At 37.7% G+C, this 17,879-nt stretch overlaps 1 protein-coding gene across 1 annotated transcript; it reads right to left on the bottom strand.

Annotated features, from left to right (window-relative positions):
• Positions 1-6,618: 6,618 nt before the first annotated feature.
• On the bottom strand, positions 6,619-17,879 carry LOC145782048 (pre-mRNA-splicing factor ISY1 homolog). Its single transcript, XM_082593780.1, has 8 exons — positions 14,335-17,879; positions 12,814-12,836; positions 11,779-11,958; positions 10,925-11,080; positions 10,512-10,567; positions 9,182-9,304; positions 8,638-8,759; positions 6,619-8,066 (listed from the first exon to the last, which is right to left on the bottom strand). Exons 1-8 carry the CDS (start codon positions 14,335-14,337, stop codon positions 7,887-7,889), a joined length of 843 nt encoding a protein of 280 aa, XP_082449906.1. The 5' UTR covers positions 14,338-17,879; the 3' UTR covers positions 6,619-7,886.

Here is a 17,879-nt window from a genome sequence, read left to right as displayed (position 1 = left end):
CACTTAGTGGCCTTTCGTAATAGATGGAATGGTTTGGCAACATCTCTTGATTATTGCTTGGCTCAGAGGAACAGGGGTGAGAATAAAAAGATTCAAAGAGATCTCCTGCTATTTGCTTGTCTGAAAAGCTTGATTTTCTAAATTTCAAATCCAAAGGAGAAACAGAATTCCTAACCAAAGTGCTAAAAGACAAATATTGGTTGGAAAGCAAAGGATCAGTTTCGTCTGTCGAACAATTCCATCTTTTATCACTGTAGAATTTTCCTTGTTTGTTGCGTTCGTGATATCTCCCAGTGGAAAATCTTCCTTCATAACTCGGACAATTGGTTCGGCTACTTGTACTGTTTTTGCAGAATTGGCAGCTTTCATAGGACTTGTGATACATTGTTGTTTTGTTGTAGTTTTTTTCAACTCGCGAATTGGTTGCAGTGCAACCTGATCTAGAATCACTGATGCCATGGCTTGTATGCCCAAGGTCTTTATTAAAGGCATTACCGTTAGAAAAACTTCTTTTGTTTAATCTTTGTTGGTCATACGATCTTTTTCTTGTCTGGGATTGATTTGGGTTCATATTGGAAACGTCCCCAGGAAGCCAACCAATAAAACCTAAAAAGTAAAACACTTGTTTCAATCAGGTGCAACAGTAATGATCAGAATGAGATGTTAATGGGGGAAATTCAATGTTACAAAAGTATTTTTTGGTCTCCCATTAGATTTTTGAAAATTCACATTTTATTAAAACAGACCTTGAAATCGATAACAAATTAACTCTAACTCAGATTTGCCAGCAACTATTTTGCAAACGAGTAATATCATTTGCTTTTGTAGTCTCACGGGATACCAAGTAATTTGTTGATCATTTCATAAAAAGTAAGCTATAGGCTACTGTATATTGATTAATTGAATCTTTATTCTCGTACTGGGAAAGCTTCTTTGAGAGCTTAATCCTGGCAGTTTCGCATACTTGTAGAGGCTTCGAACCACCGACGTAGACCCGGTTACCGAGAATGACAGAGTGAAGTTTCCGATTGTTGAAGTGTTGATACCGTGTAATTATGCCATTCACTAGGTGCCGCTGAATGGAGAACAATCCTTCAGGTGCGTTGCTCAAGCGCACACCCCGAGAGTCGAACCTTGATCATGAAGCTTCTTCGTTCACTAAGTCACGCGCTAACCAACTGAGCTATCGGGAAGGATGTAAAGCTAGCTACCTCGTCTTTACAGGTTAGTGTCAATAACTAAGGTTAGAATAAAGTTGTCCCAAGTAAAGTTTTTGTTTTGGATTGTTTTCCCAATTGTAACTTAATTAGTTTAGCCTAGAGTTACTGGAAGTGCCAATTCTCTTTTGGGGCTCATCGATGCCGCTGGCGTCAATCAAAGCCGGATATTTCGGAACCTTCGTTGACGTTTCTTCCGATTTTTTCGTTCCATTATGATGCATAGATTGTTGCAGTGTATCCCAAACTAAACAGTCCCGTTTGTGAGCTTTCTTCTTGATAAAAAACGATTTACTATCAATCAGCGAACCCAACACATTTTCTGCTCGCTCCTTTCTTTGATGCGCATGATGAACATCATACGATACAGTTGAAGGATTATCTTTGTCCATCCATGAGCTTTTATTGGCGCTGTGGGGCATTCCAGGAGTGCTGGTTTCACGCGGTTTGAGATTTGCATTGTTTTCAAGTGAAGCAAAACACAATGCAGCATCTATCTTTGCCATGTTATTGTAAGCTTTTGTTCTTGACACATTTTCGCTACAAATCACTTTGGACGAAGCAATATTTGAAGATCTCCGTTCGCACAAGCTACCTAGTTTTGTAAGTGTGCCCAAACCGTAAACTGCCTCGGTTGGCAATTCTTCAGAGCGCTTCAACCACTCCCGCAAGCGGTACGCCTTATGTCGTTCACGGTCATGCTTGTTGAGTATGTTTTTTTCTTTCTTTGCTTGATTGAAAGTCATTCTTTTCTGATTAAGCTTCCTTAGTTGTTTCCTTAGTTGTTTTTATTGCAGCTTTCAATGGACAAAACGTAGTTTTTCTGTAAATAAAAGCACTAGGAATTTATGTCCATTATGAATTTGCACAAAACAAATTCACTCAAATCCAAAACTAAAACACAGAAGAGATTGCAACAAATACAAGGCTGTGGAGTTGGAGGAGCTCAGATGTTTTTTCTAATTGTCAAATGCAAATTTTGTCAGTTGTAGCCTACGACGGCTTAAAAATAAGACCAATCAATTCTTCGATTGTAATAGGCATAATACTAGTACCGTACCAGCAGTGGCGTAGCTGGGGGGGGGGGGGGGAGGGCGGGAGGGACGGACCGCCCCGGGCGGCACGTTTGGGGGTGGCACTTTCAGACTACCATTTTTGATTTTGATTATAATCTGATAAAAAAACGCATTTTATTTTCACACAGGGCCGGATTTAGCTGATGGGGGGCCGGGGCACTTTTAGATCGGGGGGCCCCCGTGCAAAAAAATTTTTTGCGCCTACGGCGCGAAAAACCATCTCGACGTCTACAGTAGTATTAATCCAGCACTGCACAGCATTTTGCAGAAACTACAAAGGCTGAAAGAAAAAACAAAACAAAATCACATTTTTCCACGTAGGGGGGCCTTTTAAAAGTCGGGGGGTCCGGAACACCTGCACCCTCTGCCCCCCCTAAATCCGGGCCTGTTTTCACATGCTTTTTCTTGAAGGAGCGGCAAAATCTGAATCCGCCCCGGGCGGCACATTCCCTAGTTACGCCACTGCGTACCAGATTAAGAATGAAACAAAATTACATTCTGCCGCTGATCATTTCCTTTCCTAGCCACCCATTTGACAACAACTATGAAGGTGAGCACAATGGGCATAATTAGACAAAGGACACGACGGGACAGGACAATCATTTTAAAACACTAAAAATTTTGAAAAGTTATGCTCTTTCTCGGCAGTCGATTGTAGCAAGAATTGAGAGCAATGGACACGTGTTTTGCACGCACGAGCCTGGGCTCATCTGAATAGCACCACAAATTCATGCCATGTTATGCTCTGTTGATTATACAATTTTCTTTCAGTCGTGTTGCATTGTAGCCTACTAACTTTTCTTTGGTAGCCTAAACACAGTCCTAAGAAACAGGTTGAGGTTTGTTTTGGCACCTTAATTTTTTCTTTTAGATATTAAATTTCTATCACTTTCTTGTAAATGTTCACCCTCGAATTTAGAATTGAAAATTAATGCTTTACCATAAACTGTAGCTTTGACAAATGGGGAGTTTTATTTTCTAGTCACTATAGTGTAACATTTAACACAATTTTTTAGCTAAGTTGACATGGTAATTCTCCTACTTGATCAATTTATCCTTGACTACTCACGGTGCAAAACGATACCCTACCATCTGTGCACTAATTTATTCAATTTCAGACACAAATTCTTTAGTCCTTGAAAGCAATAGTTCTTACGCTATCCTTATGACCATTTTCTTTCCCTGGTGATTAGTGATCTCCAACGCATCAAATAAAGTGCTTGAAAGAATTGAGTAGTGCGCGACAATAACAAAGTTATTCTTTTATGACAAGCAAAATAATAAATCCTGCTTTGTTGGCTATCATCAACAGTTTTCTGGAATGTTATTGAATAATTGATGAAGGTCATTCAATGAATATTGTTAACTACTCAACAAAGATTATTCAAACCGATAAATCTTTTAAATCTATCTCAATACCAGAATGGAGCAAGAACTCATCACTGGGAGTCTGAGACTGCCATTGTAAACTTGTCAGCTGCTTATGATACCTTCAGTCATAGGGATTTGTAGGCTAGCCTACGGTACCTTAAATTATTGCATCGGGTTACATAGACAAGCAAAACAAAGTAACCTTGGCGGGTTTAACATAATGTATTAGCCTACATACAAAATACCATGTAACATAACAAAATAACTAAAATTTGCTTGTCTATGGTTCAAAAATGCAAACTCTTTACCAAAGGTTATTAAGAACTCCACAATTAGCCTACTCAAGCTCTTCAATCACTTTTTACAAAGAGACGGTTTTTCGTTGATATGAATGGTCGCATCGCAACAACTGTTGGAAAGTTCAACGTAATGGTCTGATCTGACACAAGGCTTTGTCCTTGCACTTATCCGATTCAACATCTATAGGCCTGCTCATCATTAACCAAAACCCACGTAGGCTATCTACGCGGTTTCTTTTATAGCCTACCAATGACTTCAGCCTGGCATCCAATCGAAAACCTTTAATGTGAAAGAAATATCTCAGTAAAAGCGCTTTGCAAGTATTTCACCGACTTCAAGATGGACGTGATCTTCATCTTGAAGATCAACAGCGTAATCTTCAAGATATAAGAGTTTCAGTCTTTAAAATAAATATTAAAATTTAGATATTCGAACAGATATTAGTTTAAATATTACACTTTTAAGCTTGAGAATTTCAAAATAATACCGGCAGGCCAAAGACAAACATATGAAACAAATTTTCCAACTCCTTAGGAGATTTTTACCAAAAATTTTAATTTTGTAGCTATGTTGATTTAAAATTCTTCTTCTGCTCAATAAGCTTAACTTTTGCAAATCAAAGAGAACCAATGTAACTCGCCTTGCACAGAGACTTCACTGTATTTTTGTTTCTAAGTGGTCATCCTTACGAAACAATGATGGATTGGTCTAAAACCAATCCATTACACCACAGCAATTAATCTATCCAGCTTTGCATAAGCGATTATAGTGACCTTTAAAAGTAATCAATCGATTCTCGATCAATGCGTTGCATCAATTGGTGAGAACTTTACCACGTCAGTGAAACGCTGCGAACAATGTCATTTAGCGCAAGCATTTCTACATGGAGTCGTATGCTAGTCTCTGAGGAACAATAGCTGAATGATGTCAATGCACTGTGGCTGATTATCTTCATGAAACATTAATTTTGATTGCTCACCGACGATTATTATCGCTTGTACTTATGAAACTTTTATATATCCCACACGGACGAGAAGTGTTTGGTTTTTGAATCTTTATCCTCGGACTGACAAAGCCTTGATAGGTTATTCCTGGTAGTTTTGCATACTTGTACAGGCTCTTGACGCAGGGCCGGTCACCGAGATTGGCAGAGTGAAGTTTTCGATTGTTGTTGCCAGGGAATTATTCTATCCACTAGGTGGGAGAGCAGTCCTGAAATGCGTTGTTCAAGCACACACCCCGAGAGTCGAACCAGCGCCGCGTGATCTGGGCGCGTAACCACTAAGCTAACAGAGCGGACCCAGAGCAAGCAGGGGTTACGGTTCTTTAACAGGGGCAATTTCACGTGTAATAAATATTACTGAAATAGACGTGCAATGAAACTTGCGGTTTATGGGGAACTAAAATAACTCGCCTTGATCTAGTCTGGATTTCAACCGCCCACTTGGTTCCGGACGAACATGAAAACAATGAAAGGTGTTGGGCGGGAAGATCTAACGTATTGCGAACGTGCCATGTTTTTAAGGGATTGTCCAACTTATAGGTATCATGCACGTTATAACGTCTGCGTTTTGTCGCTTCTACCTTTTCTAAACCTCTGCTATGTTTGGCATAGATTGTTTTTTGTTGTGATGGTCAGACATAAAAACAAACTGAACTGAAGCCCTTGAAGAAGTAGCCTACCTTGGCCTAAAAACCGTGAAGGCTGTCGATGCTCAACTTGTAGGCCTACTTAAAGGGCGGGGAAACCCAAATTAACTTTGCGATTTTTTTTGTTTCAGCGTGATGTCATTGTGTACAACATGCGTTTTAGCAACAAAAAATATCCAAATTTTGTTGCCCTCGTCTCGCTAAGGCCGCTTTTGTTTGATACCCGTTTGTGAGGTCTCGTTGCGCATCAAGCTGTGATGCTGTTCGCTGTGACGTCACAAGGTACATATAGTTGTGGACAAAAGTTTAAGACCACACTTAATTTATGACGATTTTTGCATTACTTCAAAATACTGCATCAGATATAAGATGATGCATAAAGATGATGCAACTGAAGCAATATATGATGCAATATTTTGAAGTAATGCAAAAATCGTCATAAATCAAGTCTGGTCTTAAACTTTTGGCCACAACTATATGTACCTTGTGACGTCACAGCGAACAGCATCACAGCTTGATGCGCGCGAGTTCTCGCAAACGGGTATCAAACAAAAGCGGCCTTAGCGAGACGAGGGCAACAAAATTTGGATTTTTTTTTGCTAAAACGCATGTTGTACACAATGACATCACGCTGAAACAAAAAACTCGCAAAAAGTTAATTTGGGTTTCCCCGCCCTTTAACTTGTAGCCTATTATTAAAAGAAAATAAACATTTTTTCACTTCCTCGGAGATAAGGTGGTAACTTACAGTACAAACCGCTCCACTTTAACGCCTGTTTGTTATGCTAGAGCATAAGTCTCTATCGCATGTGTGGAGCAAACAAACAACCAACAACAACGATTGGAAACTTCACTCTGTCAATTTCGGTAACCGGCCCTGCGTCCAAAGCCTCTACAACAGGGGTGACGAACCATTTTGCGTCGCGAGCCACTTTTAATTATAGCCTACATGAGTGATCGAGCCACACCACTTTTTAATCGTAACCTACTATGAAATCTTTTAGAAGCTACTCAAGATTTTATTTATGAAAAGTAACAAACGGCAGATGAAAGTAATAAAACCCACACAGTTGACATTTTCTTACGCAGAATCGAAACATACAACAGTAAAAAATAAAAACAAATCAACTTGAGCAAAAAGCATAGAGCAACAGTAGGCCTACTGATAATGAAGACAGTTTAATTTTCGCAGCGTTTGCTTTCATATGAGTAGCCTACAGTAGGCTATGATTTCTCCTTTTTTTGCTCTATCCTTTCTGCTCAAGTTGACTAAATGCTTCGACCATTATGCTCCGAAACAACAAATCAGTTAATGAAATTTCTTTTTCAAACAACAAACAAAAGCACATGAAAATCATACAGCTGAAGCTATCTAATGCAGCACTGCTTTTTCTCAACACATGACTAGGGAACTGTGATCCGAAGCTAGGGCAAACCGCGATCAGCACAGCAAGCTCGCAACATCAGGCTAAAACAGATCGTTGATATCTACATTGTGAAGAAAGCAACGATCATGCTATAAAAGCGAAACTCAATCTATTGTACTATAAGTCTGTTCGTTACGTTTTGCAAATATTTAATTTTAAACCGTGTGTTTATCCTAAAAATATATAATTTTGTGCAAAATAATAGTAAATTAAGAAGGGGGAAAGGGGCATTCAATGCAGAATTTCGAAAAGCGGGCGAATTTACAATTGAAGGTTGAAGACCACTGAGTTATTCCACTTCTCGACGATGCAAAGTATTGTGATGGAGCAAGTGTATTAACCAGCAATCAGCGACCAGAATCACTTCTATCAAGTTTATTTTTCTGCAGATTCACAAGGAGCCTTTTTGGATGTCTCAACTTTGCAGTAAATAGTTTTTCTCCGATAGAGTTGTGGTTAGTGCTGGCGACCAAGATACGTAGTGGCGGGTTCAATTCCGGTGCAGTATTAGCAAGGTTTGCTTGATGTGAGATATTTGCAACCCATCGCTCTCGTATTAGGAACATGAGGTTTTCAATGATTCGTAGCGTGAACAACTGAACATGATATGATTGAAAACAAAGTATAATTCCCGTGTGCTTACACTGAACAATGTAACAAGGGCTAAGCCAGAGTTTCCGTACACTACTCGGCCAAAGGAACACTTCACATATATGCAAGAAGCTGCAAACGACGGCATGTGTGTGTTCTTTGGCAGCTTTGCATAAGTTCCTTCAGCAGCTTTCCATCTCAATCTCTTCGATCACTTTGCAAGGTCGTCCTTTGTGGTGAGGCCTCCCTTAGCATTACAGTCCCATCAGAGTTTTTGCTGTAGCACTTTGCGCCTGCAACATCTCGCTGGCATATCTTTCCATTAGCTCTCTCTTCTTTCTCCGAAGAAGAGCATTCTCCATATCCTCCTGAGAAGGAACAGGGACGTGAGCCACGAAGGGACGAGCTCCTTCTTCAGTGTCAACTTCTCGGAACTGGAATAGAAACAAATAAAACATTCAGGAATTTGTGGTAACTCTTCCAACAATTACCAAAATACGACTGAAACTACTCGAGTACTCGTGAATCATCAGCCTCTAGAAAAAAGATTTTTGAGCAACGAACAAAATTATTTCACTGAAGTAACTCATAGTGCCTGGTATTAACAGCAAAAATATTGAAAGATGTTGTAAAGCGGACGGTTTTCAATTTTTTTTTCTACCAAATATAAGAGAGATAGTCTAAAGTTTAAACCAAATCATACAATTATTGTGCTTCAAAGCGCCAATAAAGCTTTGAATCAATTTTTCATAATAATTTATTACATTGCAGGACAGCTCTGCTGCAATGGACCATTGAAATTGCTTGGCTAGTCAAACTGTTTTGATTTTTTTTATCAACAAACGACATCAATCCAGATATGAACTTGGTGGCAAGCTCTCTTCTCCGTCTTTCTGATCCGCCAGGTTACCGGGTTTACAGGAAGTATCTTGGAACGGATAATCATGGTATGGTCCCAAGTAGCTTCCTCATTAGCAAACCGACAAAAAGTTGCATGAAGCAAACCTCAAAAGCGCCGTCTTCGTCCATAGTTTCGTTCTTCACAGCGGAATATAGATCTTCGTCAGGTTCGGGCTTCATTGAAACCTCAGTGGACGCCTCCCATTCACCGACAGCGGCATCAATCACTGTGGAAGTATGAGCAAGTTAAAGTCATTTGCATCACAAAGCTAAAGCACAACTAACGCGAATGGCCGCGTCAAAAGCCTAGAAGGAAAAAATTTCACAAAAATATTAGATTTTGTTCGCAGTATCAAGACATATGCAGAGTGGATGAAGGTTTCGGTTAGTAGATGAACGTAAGAACAAAGACACCAATTTTCGTGCTGACCTTCAACATGTCATAAACTGTTTTACCGAAGACCCGTGTTCCCTCTGCAAGTGTCGGACCGACGCCATCGCTCAGCCACAGTGTCGTTCGAAATGTTGGATGAAAACGTAAGACACGGAATTGCTGGGAGTCCTGCTTGATCGCCATCAAGCTGTGATGATCATGCTCGTTTTAGACCGAGATGATGGCAACCCTGCTAATGATAAATCAAACTCTTACGTTTCTCCTCCAGCTCTGCCTCTAGAGCAACGATCACTCCATCATCCTCATCCCTGTATCCATAGTAGTCCGCATCAATGAACTTCATTAGCTGTCCACGGGTCTTCCGTGGCTTAGCGGGGCCTGAAAGACATCATCAACAAAAGGGTAACAAAGTTAAAAATTACCCTGTTGTCCATATCGTCGTGCGAGTGATTGAATACAAAATCGCACCTCTGAACAACGCAACAACCCGACTATGCACGACAGCAGTTCTCAAACGCACTAAAAAAACTGTTTTGATCTTGTGACGCAGCAGCAATGCATTTGTCAAGACTCGTATATTAACAAACGTCACTTGTTGAAATAACAACAGAGTAAAGGACAAACCGAAAAGACATGATGCTACATTATTACAGATTTCTTTGCTGTAACAAAGTTAATTAAATTTTACCAGAAGTTGCGGGACTGCAACTCATTAGTTCATCTTTATTGTTTTTTAATGATACTACTTCTACCGCCCAGCTGAGCAGGTACAATGGTACATATCATGTAAAACAATGTTCAATAAAAAGCCACGTTAGGCTATTGTGCAATAAAGCAACAAACTCCGATGGTCTGCAAACTGCACCACACATTTTAGAGCTGTGGCGACAACAGGAAAAAAGGAAGGTATGATTAATGATTATTCTACCTCGATCGGTAAATTGTTTGCAACTTGCAAGTGATGACATTCATCACAACAGCTTTATTTTTTCTTAAACATCAGTTGAAAATGCGCGGCGCCCATAGAAATTTTAGAGAACACACAGTTTGAGAAGCAATGAAGTAGAAGGAGCGATCAACCCGATATCACCAAAAGGCTGAGCACTCACTGAAGTACAGCAAGCATTACGTCGTCATACAGGTGCAGCCTACACGCCAGCCACAAACATAGAATGGTGGTTGTTGATGATGGCGTATGAGCGATCTTTCCAGGCTAGATTGGAGGGCAGGAAATCTTCAGCCACTCGGCAGTCTCGTCGTCCAGGATTCTCAGACCATGCGCACCGTGTGGAGGCCGGTGGGTTAGGCAGTGGTGGATGACATGGTCTGCGGTCTGTTTCGTGGCACCAAAAAAATTGTTGAAAGTAAACAATCAAGCTTTTTATGACACTTGAAAGTTTAAAATTGGACTGGAAAATACTCCTATCAATAATACATTTTACCGTCCTTGCAAAGCTGTGGGCTAAGAGAATCAACATCCTTTCGGACGACGCAGACGTTTTCCTTCTCCATGCAACCGACGTCACAACAGTTGATGAACAAAAAAATAACACTTTTTCAAAGTGACGACACAATATTTTCTTACCATCTTTTTCAAATAGTTCCCTCACACCAGGAAGGTCTTTAGCAGCTCCAAAGTATCTGAATATTGTTACAAACAGATAAATATTTGTTATGAGCCTGGTCGAGGTTGTGTTGCTTCAACACATAAGTATATTTAGTATATACTGGCTTTGACAGATGAAATAAACTTCAATATACGATGGAATTAAGAGTCTTAAAAAAACGACACTTGTAAACAATAATGCATTTAAAAACTGGTTGCACCTTTTAAAGGGAACATAGTAACATAGAACATAGTAAACGAAAATTGAACTTTCGCAACTCTACCACAGTTCTGATCATAGAAGGAGTAAGTGCAAGTACATTCCAAATACTTTGATAAGCTTTAAATGTTTTTAAAACTAAAAGGTCACAAGTTGACAGTTTCGCACATACTTGTATCCTCTGTTCCCAGGCACAGCCTTGCCATCGTGGTCCAACATTTTCGGACCAACTTTTCGATAATTTGGGCCACCAAGTTCAAGGATCCGGTCCTCCCAGTGACCCTTCTCTCTCATCAGTTTGTTTATTTCGTCATTTAAATCTCGAATTCTAAAAGGAAATAAGTCTGAACACAACAACCGTAAAATGTAATGAAACAAAGGTTTCATGACATATATATCTATACTCAAATATAGTTATTACTACCTGAAGCTTTTACAAATTGTTTCACCTAACGGATCATCAGAAGGTCTTACTCAAATAGAATCATAGATTTTACTTGAATAAGACCTTCTGATGATCCGTTAGGTGAAACAATTTGTAAAGGCTTCAGATAGTATCATAATAACTATATTTGATTTAATTCGCTCTGCTTTGTCTTTTTGCTTAGCATTGAGCACTTTTTGTAGTATTAATAATTTTCATTGTTTTTTATATCTATACTCATTTACACTGTTTCATAGCAACACAAACCTATGAATTGAAACTAAAATATTATCTAATGTCCAGTGTTTATTATCCCTACTTTATTAGTGAAATGTTTGCCCTGTGTTTTACGTCTAAATTTAACCATATTTAGCTTTGCTCTATCTCTCTCGAACTCAGGTTCTCATATATTATTATGTATAGCCATAATATAATATACAGTACACAATAGCCAAAAATTAGTCATGTAACACAGTGAAACAACACTAAAATCGTTTAAGAACAATGAGAACATGACAATCTGATGGGCATTGGAGTAGCTTCACCAAAATGTCATGATATGATACTGTATTACAAAAACAATATATACAAACTTAACTCACTGGAAATCTCCAAGGCCAGCATTTTGAATTTGCGAAACTTTTCTGGACACTTCTCCAATAATTTGACGCCTCCATTTCTCACATTTGCTCAAGCTGTTGCACTCGGTAGCCAAGTAGGGTCGACGCTCAACCACCTTACCTTCTTCTAATTTCATTTTTCGGAAACGAGCCAAAGCAGTTCTACAGCAGTTTACTCTTCAGTTAGGTGAGTGAAATATATCGGTACTACTGGATTCCAAGACATGAAATGTGTGTACGTCAGAACTAAACTAGATGGACATTCGTTAATACAGATGCAATATATTCAACAATTGGTACTAATTGGCAGAATGCTGTGCTGAATGACAAGTGCCATGACTCAAACCTTAACACAATAAACTTGTAAACTTAAACTAACACCTTGGCCAATTCGGTAGAATGGCATGCAACAAATTGAGTTGAACACTAAGCTGGTTTTTTTTTTTCGCTGAGACTTTTCGGTTTCGGTCATTTTTATTTATTTCGGTCATTTTTTCTGATGAAAATATTTCCTTTCAAGTAGCTCATACAAACTAAAATTTGCACTTCCTGACTAGCTACAACATTAAGTTTCGCTGAGAAACGTTGTTTTTTTCAGACATTTTGACCGAATTGACTATATATTTTTTTTCGGACATTTTGACCGAATTGACTAGATATTTTTTTCGGACATTTTGCTAAAAAATTGGGCAATGACCGATAAATGACCGAAAAAAAAACCCCAGACTAAAAGCACTTCATTGATTTTGTCACCATGGTCTCAGGGAATACTATTCAGTTCACTTTCTAAGTAACTACAGTAGCCACTGCCAGTCTGCCACATCAGAAAGCACTGACGAGGGCAACTTTATAAGGAAAAGTTTCATACTTCTGTCAGCAAGTTTTATTTTAAATTATTAACAGCTTAAAACACTGCACAGCTAGAAATGATGCCATAACACAACTTCAAATTTTTAATTTATGAATTTTTAACTAATTTAAAAAGTATAATATATACATAATATCTACAGTACTCACACAGCTTTTTCAGCACTTCGAGCCTGAAAAAAAGAAAATATTATACATGATGCTTATTATAACCTTTCAAGGTTTTGCCACCTTTTCCCGCTCTTTAACGTGCTGGTAGGTCTATATCAACTTTTGTAGTTATATATATAGTATGTTTTTCGTCCCGGACGCGTTAATGATGAAAAATAAAAATAAAAGGATTGACAAATATAACTTTACAATTTGGTATGCATTAAAAATTGGATGTGGCTATATCTACAGCGTTAGTATTGCCAGATAAGAAATTTAGTTCTAATTTGATAAAAGTTTGAAGTCATTGAGGACAAAAACTTTTAATTTGAGATATATGTATACTTAAAGGTCCTGGACAAAGAAAAAAACCTTAACTCCAACCCTGAAAACGGAAACACCTGCTACAAAAAATACTTCTAGATCACAATCATGGCAACCAGTAATGTAAATATAGCCACTTTATTAAAATTGAAGATGGAATGAAAAACTATTTTAGGTATGCAACTACATGCATGCTGAAACATGTTCTAGTTTGATGTTTCTGTTATCAGAGTCATTGGGAGGGGTGCAACCTAATTCGTACCATGAACAATTCATACCGTCAGTTCGTACTTTGAAAAGATCAAGGGAAAAAATTAAAAAAAGCTGAAGTCACTGATTGCAGTTTCCGCAAACATTTTTTAATTTTCCCCCTGAAAAGATCGAGAGAAAAAAATAGCACAAAGCCGAAGTCGCTGATTGCAGTTTCCGATTTTCCGCAAACATTTTAAAATTTCCAGTAATGATCCCAAGAGTTTGCCGAAGTCGCTGATCGCAGTTTCCGCGAACATTTTAAAAGGGTTAGGGTTGATCGGAGTTTCCGCAAACATTTTAAAAGGGTTAGGGTTTAGGGTGTGTCCGCAAACAAACAAACTGAAAAGATCGAGTTTCTGAAAAGATCGCAGTTTCCGTTTTTCCGCAAACATTATAAATTTCCAGTAATGATCCTAAGAGTTTGCCGAAGTCGCTGATTGCAGATTCTGCAAACATTTTAAAACGGTTAGGGCTTAGGTTAGGGTGGTTTCGCAAACAAACAAACTGAAAAGCTCGAGAGAAAAAAATAGAACAAAGCCGAAGTCACTGATTGCAGTTTCCGTTATTCCGCAATTTCTGCAAACATTTTAAAATTTCCGGTAATGATCCTAAGAGTTTGCCGAAGTCGCTGATCGCAGTTTCCGCAAACATTTTAAAAGGGTTAGAGTTGATCGAAGTTTCCGCAAACATTTTAAAATATCTGGCAATGATCTTAAGAGTTTTTGTTTGTTTGCGGAAAATTTTAAAATGTTTGCGGAAACTGCGATCAGCGACTTCGGCTTTTTTAATTTTTTTTCCTGATCTTTTCAAGGTACGAACTGACAGTACGAATTGTTCATGGTACGAATTAGGTTGCATCCATAAGCCTACAGGATAACATAGCCTCAAAACTTAATGTTTCAAACAGCAAAGTGTAGGCCTACACATACAGTTACTTAAACTTACCATATTCTAGATTTGCTTTCAATGAAAACTGTCTGATTAAAATTCAATGTTTTTTGTTGATAGCAGTGATTCTTTTATAGGCAAAGTATAATGAAAGAATTACTTCCAATATTCATATGTCAAATAACTGCAGTACCGTAGTTCACAAGTGATCTGAAATCATAGACAACAACGTGCACTAAGTTGCTTGGGCATTCATAGAAGATTACAGTACCTTAGCAAGTCAAGTTTTGTTGGTGCAAAAATAAGCAAGGATAAATATTGAACAGAATGCTAATCAAACATGTGGATGCCCAAGTCGTGTGGGCAGCAAAACCGTCTGCACTGCTAGAACATTACCATTTCACTACAAAAACTAGTAACCGTTGAGGTTGAAATTTAAATGATACACCTAACTTCACCTCATCAGGCCACATCGAAAAAGTAACTAACTAAATATTTTATACTAGGCCAGTGTTGCCAGTCTCCAGTTTGCTCACGACACCATTTCAACCTCCAAATTTCACCATTTCACCTAGAATTACACCAACGCGCTAAATTTTCGCCTAAAAATACAAAAGTTTTAAAAAAGTATTAACAACAAAATTTACTTAGCAAAGAACAAAAATCATCACACATTACATGTACAACACAGCCAATACAGTATGATAGTTAGGTGGAGAAGCTAGAAGGTTAAAATAAAAATAGTCATGTCTGAGACCTTAACTTTTTGCATAAAATTTTTTATGATTAATTAATTGGTTGGTTGGTTTTGTAGCGATCCATTATTTCGTCATATAAGTTTCCGTTTCTTTTACAAAAGTGAACTACTTTAACTTAAATTTATTTCTTAGTGTTTTTGTAATTTTCCATGTAAACTGCTCCCGAAGTAAATAGAAAAAAGGGAACAGAAAATAAAAATGATTTGTTCGCATTTGGCGAGAGCTCAGTCGGACCAGCTCAGCTCAGCTGAGAAAACGTTAAATTGATTGTTTAGATAAAATGTAATAATTTGTGATAATGTTTCTCTGTTCTGTACTTTCACTATTCTGTAATGCATAAATTCAATTTGTGTTAGAGACCTACAATATTATATGAACACCTTCTGATAACTTAAAATTATAATTTGAATAACAATTGTGTGGAAGTTAGTTCATGGAGTCAGATAGCCAAACTAGATAAATTAGGATAGACAGAACTTTCATCAAGCAGTTAGACAGCCTTAATATTCATCATCATCATTAAGTTCCTTCCTCTCGTCGAGGGTTGGAGGCAATGAGACGCCAAGTTTCTCTGTTTTGAGCTTTTTCTTTTGCAGTTTTGTAGTTAAGTCCTGACCAGTCTTCAATATCATTAGTCCAAATTCTTGGTGGTCTGCCCCTATTTCGTTTGCCGTTCATTTTTCCTTCTAGTAGTTGTGCTTGAATAGAATTATTGCGAATCATGTGGCCAAAATATTTCAATTTTCTTGATTTATTTGTTTGTAGAATTTCCATGTTGGTTTGTATTCTGGATAGTACATCTTTGTTTGTGATTTTATCCTTCCATGAAATTTTAAGCATTCTTCTATAAATCCACATTTCAAATGCCTCAAGTCGTTTAACCATTTGTGATGACAGTGTCCATGTTTCTGCATTGTAGAGTAGTGTAGGGGAGACTGGGGTTTGTTGGAACATTTTCTAGAAAAGTCCACGTAACAAAAGAACCCTTTGCAATTCAAAGGAAAATTTTCTCAATAACCTTGATTAACCTGTTGTCTAACACTGTAATAAAGAAAAATTCACCACACATTAAAACATTTCTCATAAATTTAATTTTACCAACAGCAGTCAAATGTTCCAACAAACCCCGGTGCTGGGGTTTGTTGGAACATCACACAGGGTTTGTTGGAACATTGCTTTTTCTTTACAAATATTTCACAAAAAGCAGTATATTATTGTATTTTGAATAAAAAACGTGGAAAGGTTTATTATGTTTTCACTTAAGGTAGAATAGTGGATTACCATGTAAAATGATGGATTACCATGGCTTTTGCAAACAAACAATTTTTTTTAGTCCAAACTGTTTGAAATAAAAAAAAAAATATTGCTTGTTTATGATGATGGTCTAAGAAAATGATATCACAAGCATTAGTACACAACCACAAACAACACTGAATTTAACAAATTTATTGGAGATTATATCTAGCTAATTCCACAGAAAACACAAATTTTTCTTGGCGACGCTTAGTGCCTTTTAGATTGGAAGGTTTCGGTAACTTAAAGACAATGTCACAAAGGTGATGAGTGAAATCAGAATTGTCACTATTTTTGGAACAAATGCAGGACATTCATCAAGCATTTTGGATTGCCCACAGCATCGTAAGAATCGAATAGTCACATCACTATCATCAAAAACATCAATAATTTTCCCAACAAAGTGCTGTAAACGCTTCGAAGTGTTGATTTTGACAAGAACAAATTCTCCTTCTTGAATGTCAGATAGTTTACTCTTGGAAAGATAAACATAGGTGGAATTGAATTTCCAATTGCACTTATTGCACAACACAATGTGACAAGCTTTCCTCATTCTGCAGAAACAATAGCGCCTACTTGTTTTACACCAGATGGAGCCACAACCTTACAGGGCTTTTGCACAGTAGTGCAACCTGTTTCATCCAGGTTCCATATTTTGTAAGGTGTGAAAGAATCCCTGTCTATTACAGAGGAGAGGTTATTAAAAAATGTTGTCACATTTTGTACATTAAAGCTGGTTGCACGGCTTAAATGATGTACTTTCTGGTGTTTGCAACAATAGATTTGGATGCCTCTTCATAAATCCTTGCAACCAGTCACATCCAGCTGACTTGCCTTGCTCCCAAGAGCCTGGAAACTTCAGGCCAAGCTCCTTGGCATAATCATATGCCAGCTTTTTAACTTCTTTAGTTCACAAGCCATAATATAAAGCTGATGCTTTCAAAATATAATTCATTAACTCAGCTTCTTGAACAGCAGTAAAAACATTTCTGTTATTGAAACATCCATAATGAGGTAAATTTACTTCATCCGGATTACTATTTGCAGATGGTAATTTCAGTCGATGCTTTAAGCAATACCTCCTTAATGTCACACGAGGAATATCATATACTGTTTTGCAACAGTTCGACATAGTCTTTTTTGGATTAATGCTTCCATCATCGCCCTTTCCATAACATCTCTTGGCATTGTAGCACATTGTGTTTTTCGCTTATAAGTACGCATACTGATTATCAATTTAAGAAAGAAATTTTCTATAATTGTTGACAACTAAAAAGTATAATATTGTAATAAATAAGTTGTTAGATATGTATTATTAAAATCATTGGTCATTGAAAAAGACAAGTTATGCACAAACACAAATTTCACTTAATTGAGGTTATTAGAACATGTTCTAACTAACCCCATGAGAGATGTTCTAACAAACCCCATAAGCTAAACTGAAATAAATAAGATAAATTTGCAAATCTGGTCACAATTAAGCAAACTTTTTTTGTACTTTGCAACAGCTCTACCTTTGTAGGTAACACAAACAAAAACTTTTTTTTATTA

The sequence above is a fragment of the Aplidium turbinatum genome, chromosome 13 (assembly GCF_918807975.1).
Source record: "Aplidium turbinatum chromosome 13, kaAplTurb1.1, whole genome shotgun sequence".
Lineage (NCBI taxonomy): Eukaryota > Metazoa > Chordata > Ascidiacea > Aplousobranchia > Polyclinidae > Aplidium > Aplidium turbinatum.
The sequence above is the reverse complement of the archived record's forward strand: the minus strand, read 5'-3'. Positions and strand labels throughout refer to the sequence as shown.

What these genes read in the sequence shown, in the direction of transcription:
- LOC145782048 (XM_082593780.1), bottom strand. An exon ending in GCTGGCCTTGGAGATTTCCA is followed by an intron (nt 11,081 to 11,778) that starts GTGAGTTAAGTT and finishes ATTTCCTTTTAG; the next exon opens with AATTCGAGATTTAAATGACG. An exon ending in ACGAAGACGGCGCTTTTGAG is followed by an intron (nt 8,067 to 8,637) that starts GTTTGCTTCATG and finishes TTTCTATTCCAG; the next exon opens with TTCCGAGAAGTTGACACTGA.